The sequence below is a fragment of the Mirounga angustirostris genome, unplaced genomic scaffold (assembly GCF_029215605.1).
Source record: "Mirounga angustirostris isolate CCGP_5_RB_7025 unplaced genomic scaffold, mMirAng1.0.hap1 SCAF_7, whole genome shotgun sequence".
Taxonomy (NCBI): Eukaryota; Metazoa; Chordata; class Mammalia; order Carnivora; family Phocidae; genus Mirounga; species Mirounga angustirostris.
Window position 1 is genome coordinate 29,129,280 of NW_026991715.1, and position 21,399 is coordinate 29,150,678.

The 21,399-nt window shown below is 39.5% G+C and overlaps 1 protein-coding gene across 3 annotated transcripts in view; it reads left to right on the forward strand.

Annotated features, from left to right (window-relative positions):
• SEC24A (SEC24 homolog A, COPII coat complex component) overlaps positions 1–21,399 on the forward strand; it is a 68,759-nt gene that overhangs the window by 41,667 nt on the left and 5,693 nt on the right. For all 3 annotated transcript variants that reach the window (XM_045892748.2, XM_064595922.1, XM_045892752.3), the window contains 8 exons: positions 6,128–6,183; positions 7,276–7,482; positions 8,531–8,651; positions 8,984–9,142; positions 12,163–12,336; positions 14,816–14,926; positions 17,336–17,511; positions 20,169–20,306. In XM_045892748.2, coding sequence (XP_045748704.1) covers positions 6,128–6,183; positions 7,276–7,482; positions 8,531–8,651; positions 8,984–9,142; positions 12,163–12,336; positions 14,816–14,926; positions 17,336–17,511; positions 20,169–20,306 — 1,142 coding nt within the window. The remainder of the gene's footprint in view (positions 1–6,127; positions 6,184–7,275; positions 7,483–8,530; positions 8,652–8,983; positions 9,143–12,162; positions 12,337–14,815; positions 14,927–17,335; positions 17,512–20,168; positions 20,307–21,399) is intronic.

Below are 21,399 nucleotides of genomic sequence, written 5' to 3' on the forward strand. Positions count from 1 at the left end.
CTCCCTGCTCAGCGGGGAGTCTGCTTCTCCCTCTGACACTCCCTGCTCTTGTGTTCTCTCTCTTTCATTCTCTCTCTCAAATGAATAAATAAAATCTTTAAAAAAAAAAGAAAAAAAGATTTTATTTATTTATTTGACAGAGAGAGAGAGCACAAGTAGGCAGAGCAGGAGGGAGAGGGAGAAGCAGGCTCCCCGCTGAGCAGAGAGCCCAACATGGGGCTTGATCCCAGGACCTCAGGATCATGACCCGAGTCAGAGGGTTGGTTCTTTAACCGACTGAGCCATCCAGGTGCCCTTGAATTTTTTTTTTTTTATTGAGAGAGGAAGAAAGGGAGCATGCGGGCACAAGTCTAGGGGAGGGGGCAGAGGGAGAGAGAGAGAATCTCCCAAGCAGTCTCCACGCCCAGTGGAGCCCAACATGGGGCTTGAGCCCACGACCCTGACATCATAATCTGAGCTGAAATCAAGAGTTGGGCGCTTAACCGACTGAGCCACCCACGAGTCCCTATGCTGAATTGATTTTTTACAAGGATACCAAGACTATTCAATGGGGAGAAGACAGTCTTTTTAACAAATGGTTCTGGGAAAAGTAAACATGCAAAAGAATGAAGTTGGACCCTCCTTACTGTAAAGCATATTAAAAAGGAGGGAGGGGCACCTTGCTGGCTCATTCAGTTGAGTGTCTGTCTTTGGCTCAGGTCATGATCCCAGGGTCCTGGGATCAAGCCCTACGTCAGGGAGTCTGCTTCTCCCTCTGCCTCCCCCTGCCCATGTTTGCTTGCTCTCTCTCTCTAATAAAAATTTTTTTTGAAAAATCTTAAAAAAAAAAATAAAGAGGGGAGGCCTGTGGGGCTCAGGCCCCATACTGGGCATAGAGCTTACTTAAAAACAAACAAACTGAAAAATGGTAAAGGTGATAAATTTTCTGTATTATGTATACTTTACCACAGTTAAGAAAAATTAACTCAAAATGGATCATAGACTGGAGTGTGAGATTAAAACTGTTAGAAGAAAGCAGCAGTAAATCTTTGTGATCTTGGATTAGGTTGTAATTTCTTAGATATAACACCAAAAGCACAAACAGCAAAATAAAAAATAGCTGCACCTGACTGGCTCAGTTGGTAGAGCATCTGATTCTTGATCTCAGGGTCATGAATTTGAGCCCCACACTGGGTGTAGAGATTACTTTAAAAAAAGCGGGGGGGGGGGGGAATAGATAAATTTGGCTTCTTTAAAATTAAAAAATAATTTTTTAAAATATTTATTTTAGAGACAGAGCACACAGTAGGGGGAGGGTCAGAGAACAGGGAGAGAATCTCAAGCTGACTCTCCACTGAGCATGGAGTCCGACGTGGGGCTCGATTTCACAACCCTGAGATCATGACATGAGCCTAAATCAAGAGTTGGCCGCTTAATCAACTGAACCGCCCCAGGTGCCCCCCAAATTAAAAACTTTTGTGCTTCACCATCAAGAATGTAAAAAGACAACCCACAGAATGAGAGAAAATATTTGCAAATCCTATATCTGATCATGAATTTATATCTAGGGGCATCGCACCTGGGTGGGTCAGTCAGTTGAGCTGCCTTTGGCTCAGGTCATGATCCCAGGGTCCTGGGATTAAGGCCTGCATTGGGCTCCTTGCTCAGTGGGGAACCTGCTTCTCCCTCTCCCTCTGCCTATTGCTTTTCCTGGTTGTGCACACGCACTCTCTCTCTCTTTCTATTTTTCTCTCTTTGTCAAGTAAATAAATAAAATCCTTATTTATTTGAGAGAGAGACAGAAGAGAGAGAGAGCACAAGCAGGGTTAGGGGCAGAGGGAGAAGCAGACTCCCCACTGAGTTGGGAGCCCAGTGTGGGGCTCGATCCCCGGTCTCTGAGATCATAACCTGAGCCGAAAGCAGACACTTAACCAACTAAGTCACACAGGTGCCCCAATAAATAAAAATCTTTTAAAAAAAGTGTAGGAGGGTGCCTGGGTGGCTCAGTTGGTTAAGCAACTGCCTTCGGCTCAGGTCATGATCCTGGAGTCCCGGGATCGAGTCCTGCATCGGGTTCCCTGCTCAGCAGGGAGTCTGCTTCTCCCTCTGACCCTCCCCCTTCTCATGTTCTCTCTATCTCATTCTCTCTCTCAAATAAATAAATAAAATCTTTTAAAAAAAAAAGAGTAGGAATTTATATCTAGATTATATAAAGAACTTCTACACCTAAACAAGAAAAAGACAATTTAAAAAGTGAGTAAATGATTTGAATAGATGTGTCTCTATTCAGTTCACTGTATTCAATATTTTCTATAAACAGTTGGCTGATAAGCACTTGAAAATGTGCTCCATATCAGAAGTTATCAGGGAAATACAAATGAAAACCACAATGAGACTAATAGAAAATCTCAGATTCAAAATTCAAATTGTTTTGGTGCTCTGAGCATGTCTATGAATGTCCATAGAAGCAGCATGAGTATTGGTTTTGGGGTTACAAATAAATTTTAGTGAGTAGGGGTGCCTGGGTGGCTCACTTGGTTAGGCGTCTGCCTTCTGCTCAGGTCATGATCCCAGGGTGCTGGCATTGAGTCCCACGTCAGGCTCCCTGCTCAAAGGGGAGCCTGCTTCTCCCTCCCCCGCTCTCTCTGCTTGTGCTCTTTCTCTCTGTCTCTCTGTCAAATAAATAAATAAAATCTTTAAAAAATTTTTTTTAGTGAGTAGTCAAATTTACAAATATAGAATCCACAAATAGTGAGGATTCACTATACACCTTTAAAGGGCAGTAGTTGAGGAGAGTCCCCTTTTGTCTTGGTTGTTTTAAATCTCACAACAAACCAGCCAGGTTATTCATTCATTCCCTAACCTATTCACCCAGATACTTATTTTGCATGAAATAAAATCACTGAACAGGTGATTCTGAAGATGGGCCAAATTGTGAATTCACTGATAAGGTCCAGCCTCTCAGTTTTATACATAAGCTGATAGAGGGAGTGTCCCTTGCTGGATGTCACATAGCGGAGGTTAAAAAAAAGACATTAACAAGTAAAGTATTTGCAAGGAAGTGGAGAAATTGGAACCCTCATATGCTGCCTCTCCCCCTGCTCGTGCTTTCTCTCTCTGTATCTCTGTGTCTCGAATGAATAAATAAGATCTTTAAAAAAAAAAAAAAGAATTCCTCTACCCTAGTTAGAGAATAGAAGTCTGCTGTGCCCATCTCGAGGATGATCCTAAGCAGAAAATATAGTCAGCCTATAAAAAAAAAAAAAAAAAAAAAAAAAGCTAGTTGGAATGGAAAATGTTGCAGCCACTATGGAAAACAGTCTGCCACTTGCTCCAAAAGTTAAACATAGAGTTAAACCATATGACCCAGCAATTCTACTCAATATGTATATACTCAAGAAAAGTAAGAAAATATGCACATGGATGTTCATAGCAACACAGTCAAAAAGTGGAAACAACCCTAATGCCTATTATTTGATGAATGGATACACAAAAAGTATATCCATACAATGAAATATTATTTGTCAACAAAAAAGAATAAAATACTGATAGGTGCTGCAACATGAGTGAACCTTGAAAACATTATGCAGAGTATCAGAAGCCAGTGACAAAGTACTTCATACTGTGACTATTTTTAAGAGTTTATTTTATTTTATTTTTATTTTTTTAAGATTTTATTTATTTATTTGACAGAGAGAGACACAGCGAGAGAGGGAACACAAGCAGAGGGAGTGAGAGAGGGAGAAGCAGGCTTCCCACTGAGCAGGGAGCCCGATGCGGGGCTCGATCCCAGGACCCTGGGATCATGACCTGAGCCGAAGGCAGACGCTTAACCGACTGAGCCACCCAGGTGCCCCAAGAGTTTATTTATTTTAGAGAGAGAGAAAGTGTGTGTGCGCATACATGCAGTGTGGGGGATGGGGCGTTGGGGGGAGGAGCAGAGGGAGAGAGAATTCCAAGCAGACTCCCCACTGAGTGTGGAGTATGACGTAGGGCTTGATCTCACAACCCTGAGATCATGACCCTGGGACCATATTCTGAGCCAAAATCAAGAGTCGGTTAGGCATTGGACTGTTGGTTTCTCCTAGGATCATGTTGGGCATAGAGTCTGCTTGGGATTCTCTGCCTCTCCCTTTCCCTCTGCCCCTCACCCCTCACCCCTATCATTAGCTCGCTCTCTCTCAAATAAATAAATAAAATATTTTTAAAAATATGAAATGTCCAGGATAAGGCAAATCCAGAGACAGACTGGTGGCTTCCTAGAGCTCTGGGAGTTGGCAGGGACATGAAGAATGACTGTTAATTAATGTGGGGTTTCATTTTGCCATGACATAATACAGTGAGAGGCCTGAGCCACCCGGGCGCCCTATTAAACATTTTTTAAGGGGCACCTGAGTGGCTTAGTCAGTTGAACGTCTGTCTGCCTTCAGCTCAGGTCATGATCCCGGGGTCCTGGGATCGAGCCCCGCATTGGGCTCCCTGATCAGTGGGGAGTCTGTTTCTCCCTCTCCCTCTGTCCCTCTCACTCATGCTTTCTCTCTCAAATAAATAAAATCTTAAAAAAAAATTTTTTTTAATTTAATTTTTAAAAGATTTATTTGTTTGAGAGAGAGCTAGAGAGCACATGAGGGGGAGGGGCAGAGGGAGAGAGAGTCTTAGGCATTGCCTCCATGCTAAGTGTGGAGCCCAACATGGGGCTTGAGATCACGACCTGAGCGGAAACCAAGAATCAGACGCCTAACCAACTGTGCCACCCAGGAGCCCCAAAACGTTTTTTAATTTTAAAGAAAAAAGAGAAAATCTAGTCAACTGTAGAATTTTTTTAAAAGCTATTATTTATTTGAGAGAGAGAGAGGTGGGGAGGAGGAAAGGGAGAGGGGAGAGAGAGAAGCATACTTTCTGCTGAGCAGGAAGCCCGATATGGGGCTCAGTTCCAGGACCTCTGCAGAGATCATGACTGGAGCTGAAGGTAGACGCTTGACCAACTGAGCCACCCAGGTGCCCCGATTAAAGAATTTTTATGTGACAGCTAAAGTAAACATTTAATGTTACAAATAAGTTTTGTTTTTTAAGATTTTACTTATTTATTTGACATAGAGAAAGAGTACAAGCAGGGGAAGCAGCAGGTAGAGGGAGCAGGGAGCTGGATGCAGGGCTCGATCCCAGGACCCTGGGATCATGACCAGAGCTGTAGGCAGTCACTTAACTGACTGTGCCACCCAGGTGCCCCTTTTTGGTATAATTTTTTACAAATATTATAATAAGCCTTTAAAAAAAACCAACAAAACAGTACCATAATGTAGAAAGTAAGACTTCTTGTAATCCTTCACCACCACCCACAATTTGCTTCCTTTTAAAGGAAGAGAATTTAATTCCTAAGTAAGAATAAATTTGAATCCTGAGGAGCTCATCTGAAGTGGTCAGTTAGCATACCTTCTGATTTACTTGATTTTGTAGTCCCATAAATATAGGCTCTAGTGGGGACCTTCTTTATGAGACAGTATGTGCATTTTGAATGACAGAGCTATTGTTGGGCTATATTACTTCTTTGTAAAGACATAGCAGTCTTGTGTGTCATCTTAGTCAACATTTTTTTTTTTAATGCCAAGACCACTGGTTTCGAGGGATAAGCAAGAATGTAAAGTAAGGATTCTAAACTGTTGTCTTAAACTTAAGAAGCAGAGCACTTGTGCAAAGCTGTACTGAGTGTTTACAGATCAATATTTTCTAATTAGGAGGCTGTTTACCTTTTACATGGTAATAGATAAGTTGCAATAAATACCTAAATCAATGCTTCTTTGGTGGCTTTTGAACACACGTAGACAGTGCTATATATAATAGAGGAGGTCGCTTTTCTTTAAATTATGGTGGTGGTTAATTTTTTTTTTAAGATTTTATTTATTTGTCAGAGAGAGAGAGCACAAGCCAGGGGAGAGGCAGGCAGAGGGAGAAGCAGGCTCCCTGCTGAGCAAGGAGCCTGATGCTGGACTTGATCCCAGGATTCTGGGATTGTGACCTGAGCTGAAGGCAGACGCTTAACTGACTGAGCCACCCACGCATCCCTGGGGGTGGTTAATTATATCAGTGTTAAGTGTTTAGAACATCTTTAACAATTTTATTTAAAAGAAATACTTATTTATTTTTTCAGATGTTTTTATACCTATGCCAGAGAACTTATTAGTAAATTTAAATGAAAGTAAAGAGGTAAGTTACATTTTCTTATCTGACACATTTTTTTGAAATATTGAAGGAACGTATTTTCAAAATGAACTTTAAGTAAAGTTTTGTTTCTTTCTGAGGCATTTCTAAGATGTGTAACATTTTATATTTGCTGTTAGTTAAAATTCATCAGATGAATAGATCTTGAGTTTACCCTTGAACTGATGGCTTTTAAGTCTAATGTAGCAAGATACTTGTAATAGGGTAGAAGATAAGCCTATTTCATAAAGGAAAACCTGAAGGAAACCTGCCTTGCCACCATTTGGGAAATTGGGAGGGTTGCTCAGATAAGCTTCTGGTCACTACTTAGAAGCACTTTAGCTAGGCTGCTTTCAGTGCCCTTTGCTTTTCTGATTCACAGAGTGTCATTGGGGTCAGTTCAGAAGAAACTTATTACCTGCCTGGAAATTGCCATGACATAATACAGTGAGAGGTGAACAGAATGTGTCTGAAGGGGGGATGTTGTCTACCCTGTACATGCATATATGCCGTAGGGGTAACATTTTAACTAGCAAGTCTATGGTCTCAGCTGTTGGCAACAGTGACTTCACCATAGTGTGAAGTACTTTTTTTCCCTTTAACTCTCTTTATTTGTACAACCTAACCTGAATAGGTAGTTGTTTTTAATTTTGTTTTTCTTTTGTAGTAGTATTACTAGTTGGAAAATTTACTGGCTATCTTAGACTTTTCAATAGGGAAGAGTTAAATCACTTTGGAACTGAAAAGAATAAAGTGTGTAGAGGTGATTGAGAAGGCCATGTTTGATGGCATTATAAAAGAAATCAAATCTAAACTGTGATGGTTCTTTTGGATACATTTTGGACTTATAGTCTTGCTGGACTACTGCATGTGCAAGAACTGTAAGGCTTCAATTTTGATTTGTCTTGCTTGCCAGTTTATAATGTTGACTTAAAATGGCTTTCTTGTCATTTGACCAACTTCATTGTTTACTGTGTGTAGATTCTCTGACCATCATCATGACTCAGTGTCTTGTCTACTGTATTTTAGTTACTGACTTTTTGTGGAAGAAGTTTTTAATTGTTAACATCTTTGAGTTTTCTTGCTTTATTTTATAAGCTCGTTCAAGATTTACTGAAAACATTGCCACAAATGTTCACCAAGACCCTGGAAACCCAGAGTGCCTTGGGTCCTGCACTTCAGGCTGCCTTTAAGCTGATGTCCCCAACTGGTGGTCGAATGTCCGTCTTTCAAACACAACTTCCTACTCTTGGAGTGGGAGCCCTGAGGCCACGAGAGGAGCCCAACCAAAGGTCATCTGCTAAGGTTAGAAAGTCATCAAATGTATGTTACCATATATGCTGGTGCTCTGCTCTGTCCCTTTGACCACAAAATCTGTTTTTCATTTATTTTTCAGTTCTGGAGAGGAGGGAGTATAAGGAAATAGACAAAGCATTTCTCTTTTATGCCGAAATTTCTGTTTTGTTACACTTACCACCTGATTCACTCTTACCTTATTTTTGGATCTTCAGCAGGCTGCTAGCAGTGCAGCCTGCCTTTGATGAGAAAGTCTTGCAGTTTAAAGAATATGCCTTTTAGGAACAAAGTAGAATGTGGATGACCACTAAAAAGTAGTCTGTCGTATTGAGTGTCATGGATTGCTTTTGAGCACTTTGTGTATATAAACTTGGTTTGAGATGTGTATTTTTCAAGAGATGATGAGAGTTGCTGTATACTGTAATGATGATGGTGTCAGTCCTGGGGTCAGTCTGTCTAAATTCTGCTTTTTGTTTTGTTTTATTTTTTTAAGATTTTATTTGTCAGAGAGAGAGAGCACAAGCAGGGGATGCGGCAGGCAGAAGGAGAAACAGGCTCCCTGCTGATCAGGGAGCCCGATGTGGGGCTCGATCCCAGGACCTTGGGATCATGACCTTAGCCAAAGGCAGATGCTTAATGACTGAGCCACCCAGGCATCCCTCTCCTGCTTTTTAGATGTACAAGCTTAAAGAGTTAGTTAATTTCTTTGCCCTTATGTTTATTTATAAAGTGAAAATAATTATAGTACCTGCTTCTTATCATAGTTCAAAGGACCACATAGATAGTACACATGAATTGTTTAAAACAGTTTCCAGCATTCTAAGCATTTAATAGATTATTGAAATTAGCATAATAGATGTATTTCTTTTTGAAAGTAGAAAATAGAAAATTCTTAAGCAGTATGTTTTTTACCGAGAAAACGAAGAACCAAAAAGAAAGGATTTTTAGAATGCCCAAGGATAATTGTTAACATCTTGGTATATATAGATAGGTTTTAAAATTTTATGATAATTTAATAATTAAAAATTTGTTTCTTCATGTAATTTATTATTAATAGGAAATTCACTTGACACCATCCACTGACTTTTACAAGAAATTAGCCTTGGATTGTTCTGGTCAGCAGGTAGCCGTGGACTTATTCCTTCTCAGTGGACAGTATTCTGACTTGGCTTCTCTGGGTGAGTTCTTACTCATGGTTATTTTTCTCAAGTGAATGTGAAAATGGTATTTATATGATGATATTCTAAATAGAGGACAAAATGAAGGAATTTTTATTCCTTTGGGAGAATTAATGAGTCTATTATAAATCTTTTGGTCTTCTAAATGCTTATTTATATATTTCTAAATATTTATAATAGAGACATTTTTATACTACTATTTAAAGGGATGAGATACTCTTTTTTGATAATACTTTGGGAGGCTAAGGCAAGATTGATTCAAACATCAGTAGTTTTTTTCATGCAGTAATAGTTAATTACAGAATTTTTAAAAAGTGTGTGTTTTCTTCCAGGTTGTATTTCTCGGTATTCAGCAGGTAGTGTGTATTACTATCCTTCTTACCACCATCAGCAGAATCCAGTACAAGTACAGAAATTACAGAAGGAACTACAGAGATACCTCACTCGAAAGATTGGCTTTGAGGCAGTCATGAGGATTCGGTGCACGAAAGGTGGGGGGCACTTTTCTTTTCACACTTACATAGATGTGTTGCTTTTGATACCAATAAATATACATTTTCAGCTAGTCTTACTTCATAAGGTTCGCTCTTCTAAGATTTTACTTACACTGATGGAATATGAAATTAAGAATAGGGAAGGAGAGGTATCTTGCTGGCTCAGTTGCTGGAGCATGCAACTCTTGATCTCAGGGTCTGGAGTTCATGTCCCACGTTGGGTGTGGAGCCTACTTAAAAAAAAAAGAATAGAGAAGAAACATTGTAAAAGAAAATAGGGACTATTTTGAATGTATTGAAAGCCACTGCATAGTACACTGTATGTGTGATTTTTATGGTATTTGAATTATCTCTCATTTAAAAAACAAGTATCTCCCTCCACCCCCACATCCAAATAAGCATGGATTTTTATTCCATTTATTGACAGTAGTAACGAAAGGTCTTTTTTTTTAAACAGTTATTTTTTTATTGTGGTAAAATATACTTAACATAAAATTTACCACTTTAACCATTTTTTTTTTCACTTTAACCATTTTTAAGTATACAGTTGAATAGCATTAAGTATATTCTCATTGTTGTACAACCATCCCCACCATTCATTTCTAGAAGTAGCAGATCTTTTAATTTGTGCTCTTCTCAGTCTGCCCTGCTACTAACAGCTTGCCTCAGTGTTGCTTTGAAAATAGTCTGACAGTTCCAGAATGCTTTAATCCAATTTGTTTTGCAGGATAAATGCCTGTAGCTGCTAAATGATACTTTCTTAGGAAAATGGGAAATAAGTCTTGATATTTTATGCCTTCACATTATCAACCTGGTTCTAATCTTTTATTCAGATTTTATTTATTTATTTTTATTTTTATTTTTATTTTTTTAAGATTTTTTATTTATTTATTTGAGAGAGAGAGAGAAGAGAGACAGAGAGCATGAGAGGGAGGAAGGTCAGAGGGAGAAGCAGACTCCTTGCCGAGCAGGGAGCCCAATGGGGACTCGATCCCGGGACTCCAGGATCATGACCTGAGCTGAAGGCAGTCTCTTAACCGACTGAGCCACCCAGGCGCCCTTATTCAGATTTTAAAATAATGTTTTTCTGGGACACCTGGGTGGCCCAGTCAGTTAAGCATCTGCCTTCGGCTCAGGTCATGACCCCATGACCCCATGACCCCATGACCCCACGTCAGGCTCCCTGCTAAGCTTCTCCCTCTGCCTGCTGTTCCCCTTGTTTGTGCTCTCTCTCTGACAAATAAGTAAAATCTTTAAAAATAAATTAATTAAATAATGTTCTTTAAGAGGTGTGAAGCAATCATTTTTTGAAGTGGAAAGATTATATGAAATAGCCAAAAAACCGATATCAAACGATAAGGAACCACGGACCTGTCCACTAGATAGATGTTGAAATCTTTTGGGCAAACCATGTGCTAAATGAAGTTCTCTATTATCTGTCACTGTAATAAAAAGAAAAAATGGTTGAGTAAAACAACTGACAACGCCTTTGTAATATCTTATGTAAGGTATCAAACACTTCTATAACATTGCCACATCTCCAAACAACTCAGGTAGTAGTGTCACTCATAACCAAGTAGTTACCACAGTAGCTTTCTGCTTCTGTTTCTTTTTGTGCTCTGATTGGCTGGCTGTAGATTGGAGGTTCCTACTACCCCCTCTTTGGGTTCAAGTAATTTGCCAGAGCAGCTTACAGAACTCAGAGAATCATTTTACTTTCTAGATTACTGGCTTATTATAAAAGGATATAACTCAGGAATAGTCAGATGGAAGAGATGTATAGAGCAAGGTATAGAGAAAGGGAAAGGGCATGGAGCTTCTGCAGCTTCCATGTTCTCTCTGAGTGCTCCACTCTCCCCACATCTCCATGTGTTCACCAATCTGGAAGCTTTCCAAAGTACCCCATCCTACTGGGTTTTTATGAAGGCTTTATATAGTCATGGCTGATTTAGTTATCGGCCATTGATGATGGGCTCAACCTCCAGTTCCTCTCCCCTCCCCAAAGGGTGTTGGTGGGGACAGGTTGGACTGTAATTTCCAACCTTTTTTTTTTTTTAAGATTTTATTTATTTATTTGACAGAGAGAGACACAGCGAGAGAGGGAACACAAGCAGGGGGAGTGGGAGAGGGAGAAGCAGGCTTCCCACCGAGCAGGGAGCCCGATGTGGGGCAATTTCCAACCTTCTAATTACATGGTTCGGTCCTCTGGTAATCAGCCCCCATCCTTTGGTTACACAGGTGCTTACCAAAAGTCACTCCATCAACAGTAGAAGACACCTTTGTGAATTTCATTACTTAGATCATCCTAAGAGTTTAGGAGTTCTGTGCTAGAAATGAGTGAAGATCAAGTACATATTTCTTACTATAAATCACAATGTCACATCTAAACTTTTTTTTTTAAGTAGTCTACACACCCAGCATGGGGCCCAGTGAAGGGCTTGAACTCAGAACTCTCAGATCAAGAGCTGAGATTAAGAGTCGGATACTTGGGCGCCTCGTTAAGCGTCTGCCTTCGGCTCGGGTCATGATCCCAGGGTTCTGGGATCGAGCTCCGCATCGGGCTTCCCGCTCCATGGGAAGCCTGCTTCTCCCTCTCCCACTCCTCCTGCTTGTGTTCTTTCTCTCGCTGTGTCTCTCTCTCTCAAATAAATAAGATTTAAAAAAAAAAAAAAGAGTCAGATACTTAACCGACTGAGCCACCCAGGTGCCCCTCACATCTAAACTTTTTTTTTTTTTAAGATTTTATTTGAGAGAGAGCAAGAGCGAGAGGGAGAACACGCACAGAGGGAGAGGGAGAAGCAGACTTCCCGCTGAACAGGGAACCCGACATGGGGCTTGATCTCAGGATGAGATCATCACCTCAGCTGAAGGCAGACCCTTAACCAACTGAGCCAACCAGGCGCCCCACATCTAAACTTTTAAATTTACTCTCTGTCAGTCTGATAAGTGACAAGGATACAATGTAAATGTGTGTATATTGGTGTATGTTAATCATTTTGATAATTTTTCTCTTCTAGGTCTTTCCATTCATACATTCCATGGGAACTTCTTTGTTAGGTCAACAGACTTACTGTCTTTGCCTAATGTAAACCCAGATGCTGGGTATGCAGTACAGATGTCTGTGGAGGAGAGTCTTACGGACGCTCAGTTGGTTTCCTTTCAGTCTGCACTCTTGTATACATCCAGCAAAGGTAAGTTGGGTTTGTTTGTTTGTTTTTATTGTGGTGAAGACACATACATGAGATTACACTTTTAACAGATTTTTAAGTTTATAATCCAGTACTGGTAACTATAAATACAGTGTGTTGTGGCAAAGGTAAGTTTTTTGATTTGGTCATGTATTCTTTGTCTTATAATGAATACCCTTTCTTGTGGAGATACTCATTTCTATTACACCAAAAGAGTATTTCTCATCTTAAGAGCTTTGTTGCTATTCCTGGTAAAGCCAAGATGTGTTGTATTTATTTTTCTTAGCCATTGTTTTTAACAGATATTTACTGAGAGTCTACTTAGTATCAGGCTGACTGTTTAGAAAAATCTTAGTATTGTCAGATTGCTTCTCAGAAAGATTTCACCAGTTCATGGTCCCATCAAGTGCCCTTTCCATTTCAGCCTCTGATTGTGTGTGTGTGTGTGTGTGTGTGTCTGCCTGCATCTCTCTCTCTCTTTGTGTTTAGTTGTTGCCGATAGGCTAATCATTGTATCTGTTTTCTTTTAGCTCTCTGTTGTTGTCTAGAATAGAAAGTCTAAATAGTGTTACCCTTTTTTGCAGATATTATTTCTTTTTAAAAGTAATTTGTAGGGGTGCCTGGGTGGCTCAGATGGTTAAGCGACTGCCTTCGGCTCAGGTCATGATCCCAGGGTCCTGGGATCGAGCCCCGCATTGGGCTCCCTGCTTGGCAGGAAGCCTGCTTCTCCCTCTCCCACTCCCCCTGCTTGTGTTCCCTCTCTTGCTGTCTCTCTCTGTCAACTAAATAAATAAATAAAAATCTTTAAAAATAAATAAATAAAAGTAATTTGTATGAGCTCCTCATATGTACATTTTCATCAGTCTTTATGTATCAGTACAGGTTGTAGTATGAATATCATCTGTAGGTCTTCTTTATTTGTTCTTTTTCATTGCTATTCAAGGTCTTGCTGGTTAGAAATTTTTAAAAAGTTGAGGGGCGCCTGGGTGGCTCAGATGGTTAAACGTCTGCCTTCGGCTCAGGTCATGATCCCAGGGTCCTGGGATAGAGCCCCATGTCGGGCCCCTGGTTCAGCGGGGAGCCTGCTTCTCCCTCTGCCTCTCTCCCTGCTCATGCTCTCTCTCTCTCTCTCTGTATCTCTGTGTCTCAGATGAATAAACTCTTTAAAAAAAAAAAAAAGACTTCTTAAAAAGTTGATATAATATTTGATATTTGATGGTTATCAAAGTTTTCATTTTTGTTTCTATATTAATTTTTGTTATTGTGGGTAATTACTAAAGAGAAAATATTATATTAATTGATTTCTTTAAAAAGTTTTTTCTGTGATTAAAGAGGAAAATATAAAATTTCTTTGGACTTTAAATGTCAAAACAGACTCTAGAACACATGTGGAAGTAGTGTTGTCATAGTGTATGTATATTAATTCAAAATTTGTATTAGCAAAAAAGATAACCAAAAGGTTCAGAAAAGAGATTTTTTTTTTAAAGATTATATTTATTTATTTGACAGAGAAAGATACAGAGAGAGAGGGAACACAAGCAGGGGGAGTGGGAGAGGGAGAAGCAGACTCCCCGCTGAGCAGGGAGCCTGATGCAGGGCTCAATCCCAGGACCCTGGGATCATGACCTGAGCCGAAGGCAGACGCTTAACCGACTGAGCCACCCAGGCGCCCCTACAAATAGAATTTTGTAATAAAAAAATAAGAGGGCGCCTGGGTGGCTCAGTCGGTTAAGCGTCTGCCTTTGGCTCAGGTCATGATTCCGGGGTCCTGGGATCGAGTCCTTCATCAGGCTCCCTGCTAAGTGAGGAGTCTGCTTCTTCCTCTACCCTTCCCCCCTGCTCGTGATCTCTCTCTCTCTAATAAATAAATAAAATCATTAAAAAGAAATAAAAATAAAAGATAAACTTAGGAGGTTTTTTTTTTTTTAAGAGTTTATTTATTTATTTGACAGAGAGAGAGATAGCGAGAGCAGGAACACAAGCGGGGGAGTGGGAGAGGGAGAAGCAGGCTTCCTGCCGAGCAGGGAGCCCGATGCGGGACTCGATCCCGGGACCCTGGGATCATGACCTGAGCCGAAGGCAGACGCTTAACGACTGAGCCACCCAGGTGCCCCAAACTTAGGAGTTTTATTCATTAAAGTTTTGGTATTATTTCTCCATACTGAATAACCCTTTTTGGTTTTAAATTGAAAAGAAGTGATTTTGGGGCACCTGGGTGGCTCAGTCGTTAAGCATCTGCCTACGGCTCAGGTCATGATCCCAGGGTCCTGGGATCGAGCCCCACATCAGGCTCCCTGATTGGCGGAGAGTCTGCTTCTCCCTCTCCCACTCCCCCTGCTTGTGTTCCCTCTCTCGCTGTCTCTCTCTCCATAAAATAAATGAATAAAATCTTAAAAAAAAAAAAAAGATTTTTCTAAGAGACTTTAATACAAATTTTTTAATATGGTTGTGCCTTACTATCATTTATGTGTTTTCCCCAAAGGTGAAAGAAGAATTCGTGTTCATACTTTGTGTTTGCCTGTAGTTTCAACTCTGAATGAAGTCTTTCTTGGAGCTGATGTTCAAGCAATTTCAGGGTTATTGGCCAATATGGGTAAGGATCATTATCAGCTATTGTAAATATTTCACAAATAATAACATTAGAAACATTAGAAAAATCCACATAGTTTTATTTTCCTTTAAATAAGTAGCTTTAAAGGTTTCAGTGTTTTAGATCTTCTGTATGCCTCCTAAGTAACTACTTGAATGAAAGGCTCTGTTGCAGTTTACCTGATTTTTAAAAAAAATTTTTAAGAGCTTTATTGGGATATAATTTATGTACTACTTCGCATAACCCATTTTAAGTATACAACCCTATTTACAGTGTATTTACAGAATTGTGTGGCCATCATCTCAATCTGATTTTAGAACTTTTATCACCCCAAAAAGAACCTCATGCCCATCAGTAGTTACTGCCCACTACTCTCCTTCGCTCACTGGTTTTCGGCAGCTACTAAACTGCTTTCTTTCTCATAATCTGCCTATGATGGACTTAAATACCATATTTTACTTAATGTTCAATACTACTGGTTAATAGCTTTTTAATGAGCTCTGTAACTTGGATTACAAGAGACTTTGAACTGTAAAGATCTTTAGACTTGGGAGTCTTGGAATTCAGGATTAAAAACCAGTTTACTCTCACAGATAAGTTTGCAGCCTTGGTCAGATCACATGAGCTAGGAGAAAATTTACTGATACCTTCACTTCTTTACCTCCATATCAGATAGAGTTGCCTCCTTGAAGTTTTTTTGGTCCTTTTTCAAATACATAGAGCTTAACATCATTTTGGTTCTTGCTTTTTTTCTCCTTCAGGAAAGATGCCATTGCGTCCATTTGCTTCACACTCAGATCTGTCTATATTAGGAATAATTACTCATTTTCTTGCATTTCCTATTGGGAAATTTTTTTCTTTAATGAAGCCTGATAAAGAATCCAACGCTATTTTAGTCTCATATGCTGTTGAAAGTTAAAGATTGTGACCTACGAATTTGAGGGTCACTACCTTTATATTTTGTTGAACTAATACGTTTAGTAATCATACGATTATTATCTTTATTATATCATCAACAAGAACTATATTTCAGGCATTATTTGTAGATTTAAAAAATTTTTCACAATTTGCCTCACAAATACTGATTTTGTTATAAATTTGATTTATGCACATTTTTTCACATTTTATCAAAATCTTAAATCAAGGGGCGCCTGGATGGCTCAGTCATTAAGTGTCTGCCTTCGGCTCAGGTCATGATCCCAGGGTCCTGGGATTGAGCCCTGCATCGGGCTCCCAGCTCCGCGGGAAGCCTGCTTCTCCCTCTCCCACTCCTCCTGCTTGTGTTCCTTCTCTTGCTGTGTCTCTGTCAAATAAATAAATAAAATCTTAAAAAAAAAATCTTAAATCAAGAAGTCTTCAATTGAAGTCTTAAGAGTTACTATTGGGGCACCTGGGTGGGGGTCAGTCTGTTAAGCATCCATCTCTTGGTCTCAGCACAGGTCTTGATCACAGGGTCATGAGTTCAAGCCCCGTGTTGGACTCCACGCTGGGCGTGGAGCCTACTTAAAAAAAAAAAAAAGAATTGCTGTTGACCAGGTAACAGTGGTCTTCTTTCTTGGCTATGTACAAATTTGGTTATAGCAGTTAATATCATCACTTTATTGATTGTATTTTTGAGACCACATGAGTTGAATTTAGTTCTAGTTTGAGAAGTCTTCAAAACAATAATAGCGCTTTTAGTGTTTAAATTTTTTTTGAGTGTGCAGAAATGCACATAAACAGTGGCATGACAGGTGATAAGAATCATCTAAGTAGCTCTCCAAGGGCTCTTTCTTTTTTTTTCTTTTAAAGATTTTATTTATTTATTTGACGGAGAGAGCGAGCAAGAGAGGGAACACAAGCAGGGGGGAGTGGGAGAGGGAGAAGCAGACTCTCCACTGAGCAGGGAGCCCGATGTGGGGCTCGATCCCAGGACCATGGGGCTCGATCCCAGGACCCTGGGATCATGACCTGAGACGAAGGCAGATGCTCAACTACTGAGCCACCCAGGCACCCTAAAGCTCTTCCAATAAATACAAAATTCTCTGTGAAGAAAGCATGTGTGTTTAGTTATAGAGTTTTTTCTTTCCCTATGGTGTATAACATAAGATGGTGGATTATAATTAATAACACCTTAGATCCAACAAGATAGAGTTTTCCCATTTTACAGATAAACAAGCTCATGAAGGTTAGATTCCTTGCCATATTGTCATATGACTAAGAAATAGAGACCTATTTCAGGAGAATGGTTTGATTTGGTTTGATTCTTCAAACTATGTGCTTTTAACTGCTTTACTTGGCTCCTTCTGTGTGTAAACAAATTGGAGAGAGAATTTGTATACTAGGAAAAAAATTACATCTCTTGTATCTTTAACAGTGGGGTAGCTAAACTTCTCTCTTTTCTCTTGTTGTCCCCACCTCCATCTCTGTTAGCTGTTGACAGGTCAGTGACTGCCAGTCTGAGTGATGCTCGGGATGCCCTGGTGAATGCTGTCATAGACTCTCTTTCAGCTTATCGTTCTTCAGTCCTAAGTAACCAACAGCCTGGACTCATGGTTCCTTTTTCTTTGCGGCTTTTCCCACTCTTTGTGTTGGCTCTTCTTAAACAGGTAAGAGAATCAAAACCAGAAACTAAAATAGTGAAAATGTCAGTAGCCCAAATTTTTATCCTGTGAACCAATAAACACTTGTATGTATTACTTAAAGCCATTTAAGTTTTCTGAGGACAGTGACTCTTACTTGAACCTTGAACGAATTTGTAACCCAATAAAGTTATAAGATACTGATTTAAAGCACGTGCCTTATGTGTAAAAGGGATGTTCACCAAGTATTCACTGACATTATCAGAGATGTCAGTGATGATCGGTTTTCCAGTTTTCCAGAACAAGAGCTGTATACTTTATTGCTCATGCAAGAAGTCACACATGAACCTCTTTTGGCTTTTTCCTGCTCTCTCCAGTATTTCAGCCACATACTACTACTTAATCTTAGATATGCCCTCTCATACCTGTGCACCTATTTCCATGACCTGCATTGTACTTTCCTATTCCTGTGTTTGAGCTTAGATGTTATCTCTCTGGCAGTTGCCTTTCCATCTATGGTCTTTTAGAGTTTTTTATTTGATATTTATTACTTGTTTGTCTCCCCTGCCTGCCCTTTGCCCCTACCACTGGCAGGTAGAGGAGGCTTATTTTTCTAGTATCCAAAATAAAATGTCCAAGCTTGTGTACTTACGGTATAAAGTTTATTAATTTTAAATACATATTTTATAAATTTTATTAAATTTATAAATTTATTAAATTTTATTAAAAAGCTCATGTCAATAAATCACCTGGGAGAGCATCCCAGGTTCCAAAATTGATGAAGACTACTCTGATCTTGTCAATTTGTATATTTTTCTGAACTCCAGGATTGACTGTCTGGTGTATGTCATCTCTTCTAGGAGAGAAGAGCAACCCACTCATACTAATAGGATGGCTTTTGGATCAACTTCTAGTTTCTTTAACTCAAATTGTGTATTTCCACTTCTGAATATAATGTTAAATGCAGATAAATTATATAAATACTTAAATTTTAACTTAAAAATCTGAGCTTTTCCCTCTTTAGGTCTTTCCTTAAATGCTGTCCTTTCACTGAGGCCTGATCTCCTCATTTAGTGTGCAATGTTCCCTAGCCACCCTAACCTACATTCTTTACTTCTCTTCCCTCCCTTATTTTTCTCCATAGTATTTAACACTGACATATCAATATTTTGCTTGTTTATTATTTACTTTTCCCTTACTAGGATTTTTTGTCCATTAGGGCAAGGATTTTTATCTTTTTTGAAAAGTTACCATTTTGTCCCAGCACCTAGAACAATTCTTAGTACATAATGGGCTCTCAGTAAATAGTTATTGAATGATTAAATAAACTTTCCTTCTTCCATTTCCCATAATATTCTTTCTTCTTTCTTCTTTCTTAGTGACTATTAACATACTAATTTAAAAGAGTGGGGCACCTGGCTGGCTTAGTTGGTAGAGCATGTGACTCTTTATCTTGGGGTCATGGGTTTGAGCCCCATGTTGAGCGCAGAGCTTACTTAAAAAGAAATTTTTTTTTTTAAAGATTTATTTATTTATTTGAGAGAGCGAGAATGAGAGAGAGAGAGAGAGAGTACATGACAGGGGGGAGGGTTAGAGGGAGAAGCAGGCTCCTCGCCGAGCAGGGAGCCCGATGCGGGACTCGATCCAGGGACTCCAGGATCATAACCTGAGCTGAAGGCAGTCGCTCAACCAACTGAGCCACCCAGGCGCCCCTTAAAAAGAAATTTTAAGAGCCTTTGGGCCTCAGGCTGGCTCCTTCAATAGAGCATGCAACTCTTGATCTCCGGGTTATGAGTTCAAGCCCCACCCACGTTGGATGTAGAGATTATTTAAAAAAAAAAAAAATCTTAAGAGCCTTTTCTAATCTTCCTTTATTTATAATCTCATTGCTGCTCGCTCTCTGCCTGTTTCTACTACTTTCCATCAGTAGGGATGTTTACAACTTTTTTAAGATTTTTTTTTAAGTAATCTCTACACCTACTGTGGGGCTGGAACTCACAACCTCAAGATCAAGAGTTGCATGCCCTACCAACTGAGCCAGCCAGGTGCCCCAGGAATGCTTAAAACCCTACCCCAAAACTTTTAATAGTCTCCATAAGCTAATATACCAGTTAAAACTCAGTACTTAAACACCAGTAAAACTTATTATTTACTACTTTTATTCTGCTAGGTAACTATCCTCATTTGTATTAATTTTTCTGGTTGATTTTTAAGCTTTATTGTGGTGTTCAATTTCTCTAACTATGGGAGAAACAAGGATAGTTAACCATTAGTCATCACCTAGCATTTATGAAACACAGATCTTTAGTCCTTCGTTTGTGTTTTCATTTTATCATCTGCAGTATAACTTTATTCTTCTCATGCTATTATTTAGATTTTTATATCATTATCCCTCTATGGCAGATAGAATGTTTAGATCTATTTCACTGATTAGGAAACACCAGAGAGACCTAATGACTTTGCCATGGTCAGGTAATTAGCTTCTTTCAGGTGGCAATATAGCCATAATTTAATAGATGTGTGACTTCTTAAAAGATACTTAACAGAATTAATTAAAAGAATAATTAACAAGAAATTTGCTAATTCTGCCTGAAGATATTAACATCTGATATTTGCAAAGCTTTGTTTATATTTGTTATTAAGTATCCCCCCCCCTTTTTATGGGGCGTGGTGTTTTGTTACAGAAATCGTTTCAGACTGGGACAAATGCACGTCTAGATGAACGCATTTTTGCCATGTGTCAAGTGAAAAATCAGCCCTTGGTTTACCTTATGCTCACAACTCATCCTAGTTTGTATAGAGTTGACAATCTTTCAGATGAGGTAAGATTGATTACTTTTTCAGTGGCTATTTCTTGGAGGTTTATAAACCTAATTATACTGGTTCATTGTAGAATGAGGCAAGTTTTGTTGTTGTTGTTTTTAAGATTTATTTATTCATTTTACAGAGAGAGAGAGCACACATGGGGATGAGGGGGTGGGCAGAGGGAGAAGCAGGCTCCCCACTGAGCAGGGGGCTGGATGCAGGACTCCATCCCAGGACCCTGGGATCATGACCTGAGCTGGAGGCAGACGCATAACAACTGAGCTACCCAGGCACCCCAAAGAAAAAAATATTTAAGTTGTAACATTATTTGCCCCTTTATGTCCTCATTCTTTCATATGGATCTTCTCTAGGAGAGTAGAAAACAGAGCCACTGATGGCTCTTCTTTCCCACCAGAGAAAGACAAGGTTCTTTTTTTCTTTCACATTAGAACACCTCTAGGGGAAATTTCTGAATGGCTATATTGAGTCAGTGTATGTTCTTTGTGCTGCTCCCCACATGCCCTAAGGTGAGAGGTCTTAAGGTAATGTGATTAATACTCCCTCTTAAAGCTAAAGCCTTGGGCGCCTGGGTGGTTCAGATGGTTAAGCGTCTGCCTTTGGCTCAGGTCATGATCTCAGGGTCCTGGGATCGAGTCCCGCATCGGACTTCCTGCTCCTTGGGAGCCTGCTTCTCCCTCTGCCTCTCTCTCTCTGTCTCTCATGAACAAATAAATAAAATCTTTAAAAAAAAAAAAAAAAGCTAAAGTCTCATGCTGGAGGGGGCATACTGCTTGGTAGATCAGTATTTTATTTGCTTCCTCCTTTAGGTAAGGTTTATGAAGCACCTGAGTTCAAGTACTCCAAATTTTTTTGGTCGAAAATTAATAGTTATGAATATTTAAAGGTGTGTGTGTGTTCTCAGAGAACAGTATTACTGTCCATTATAAATGAGAAATTTACATTTCTGGCCTTAATAAATTAATGTCAAACTGAATAGAACTATTAAAATCTCATTTGCATTGGGCTCACACATAACCTAAGCCACACAATCAGCCATTATTATTAACTAAATTCCAGACTTCATTTGGTTCTCATTGAAGTTATTTATTT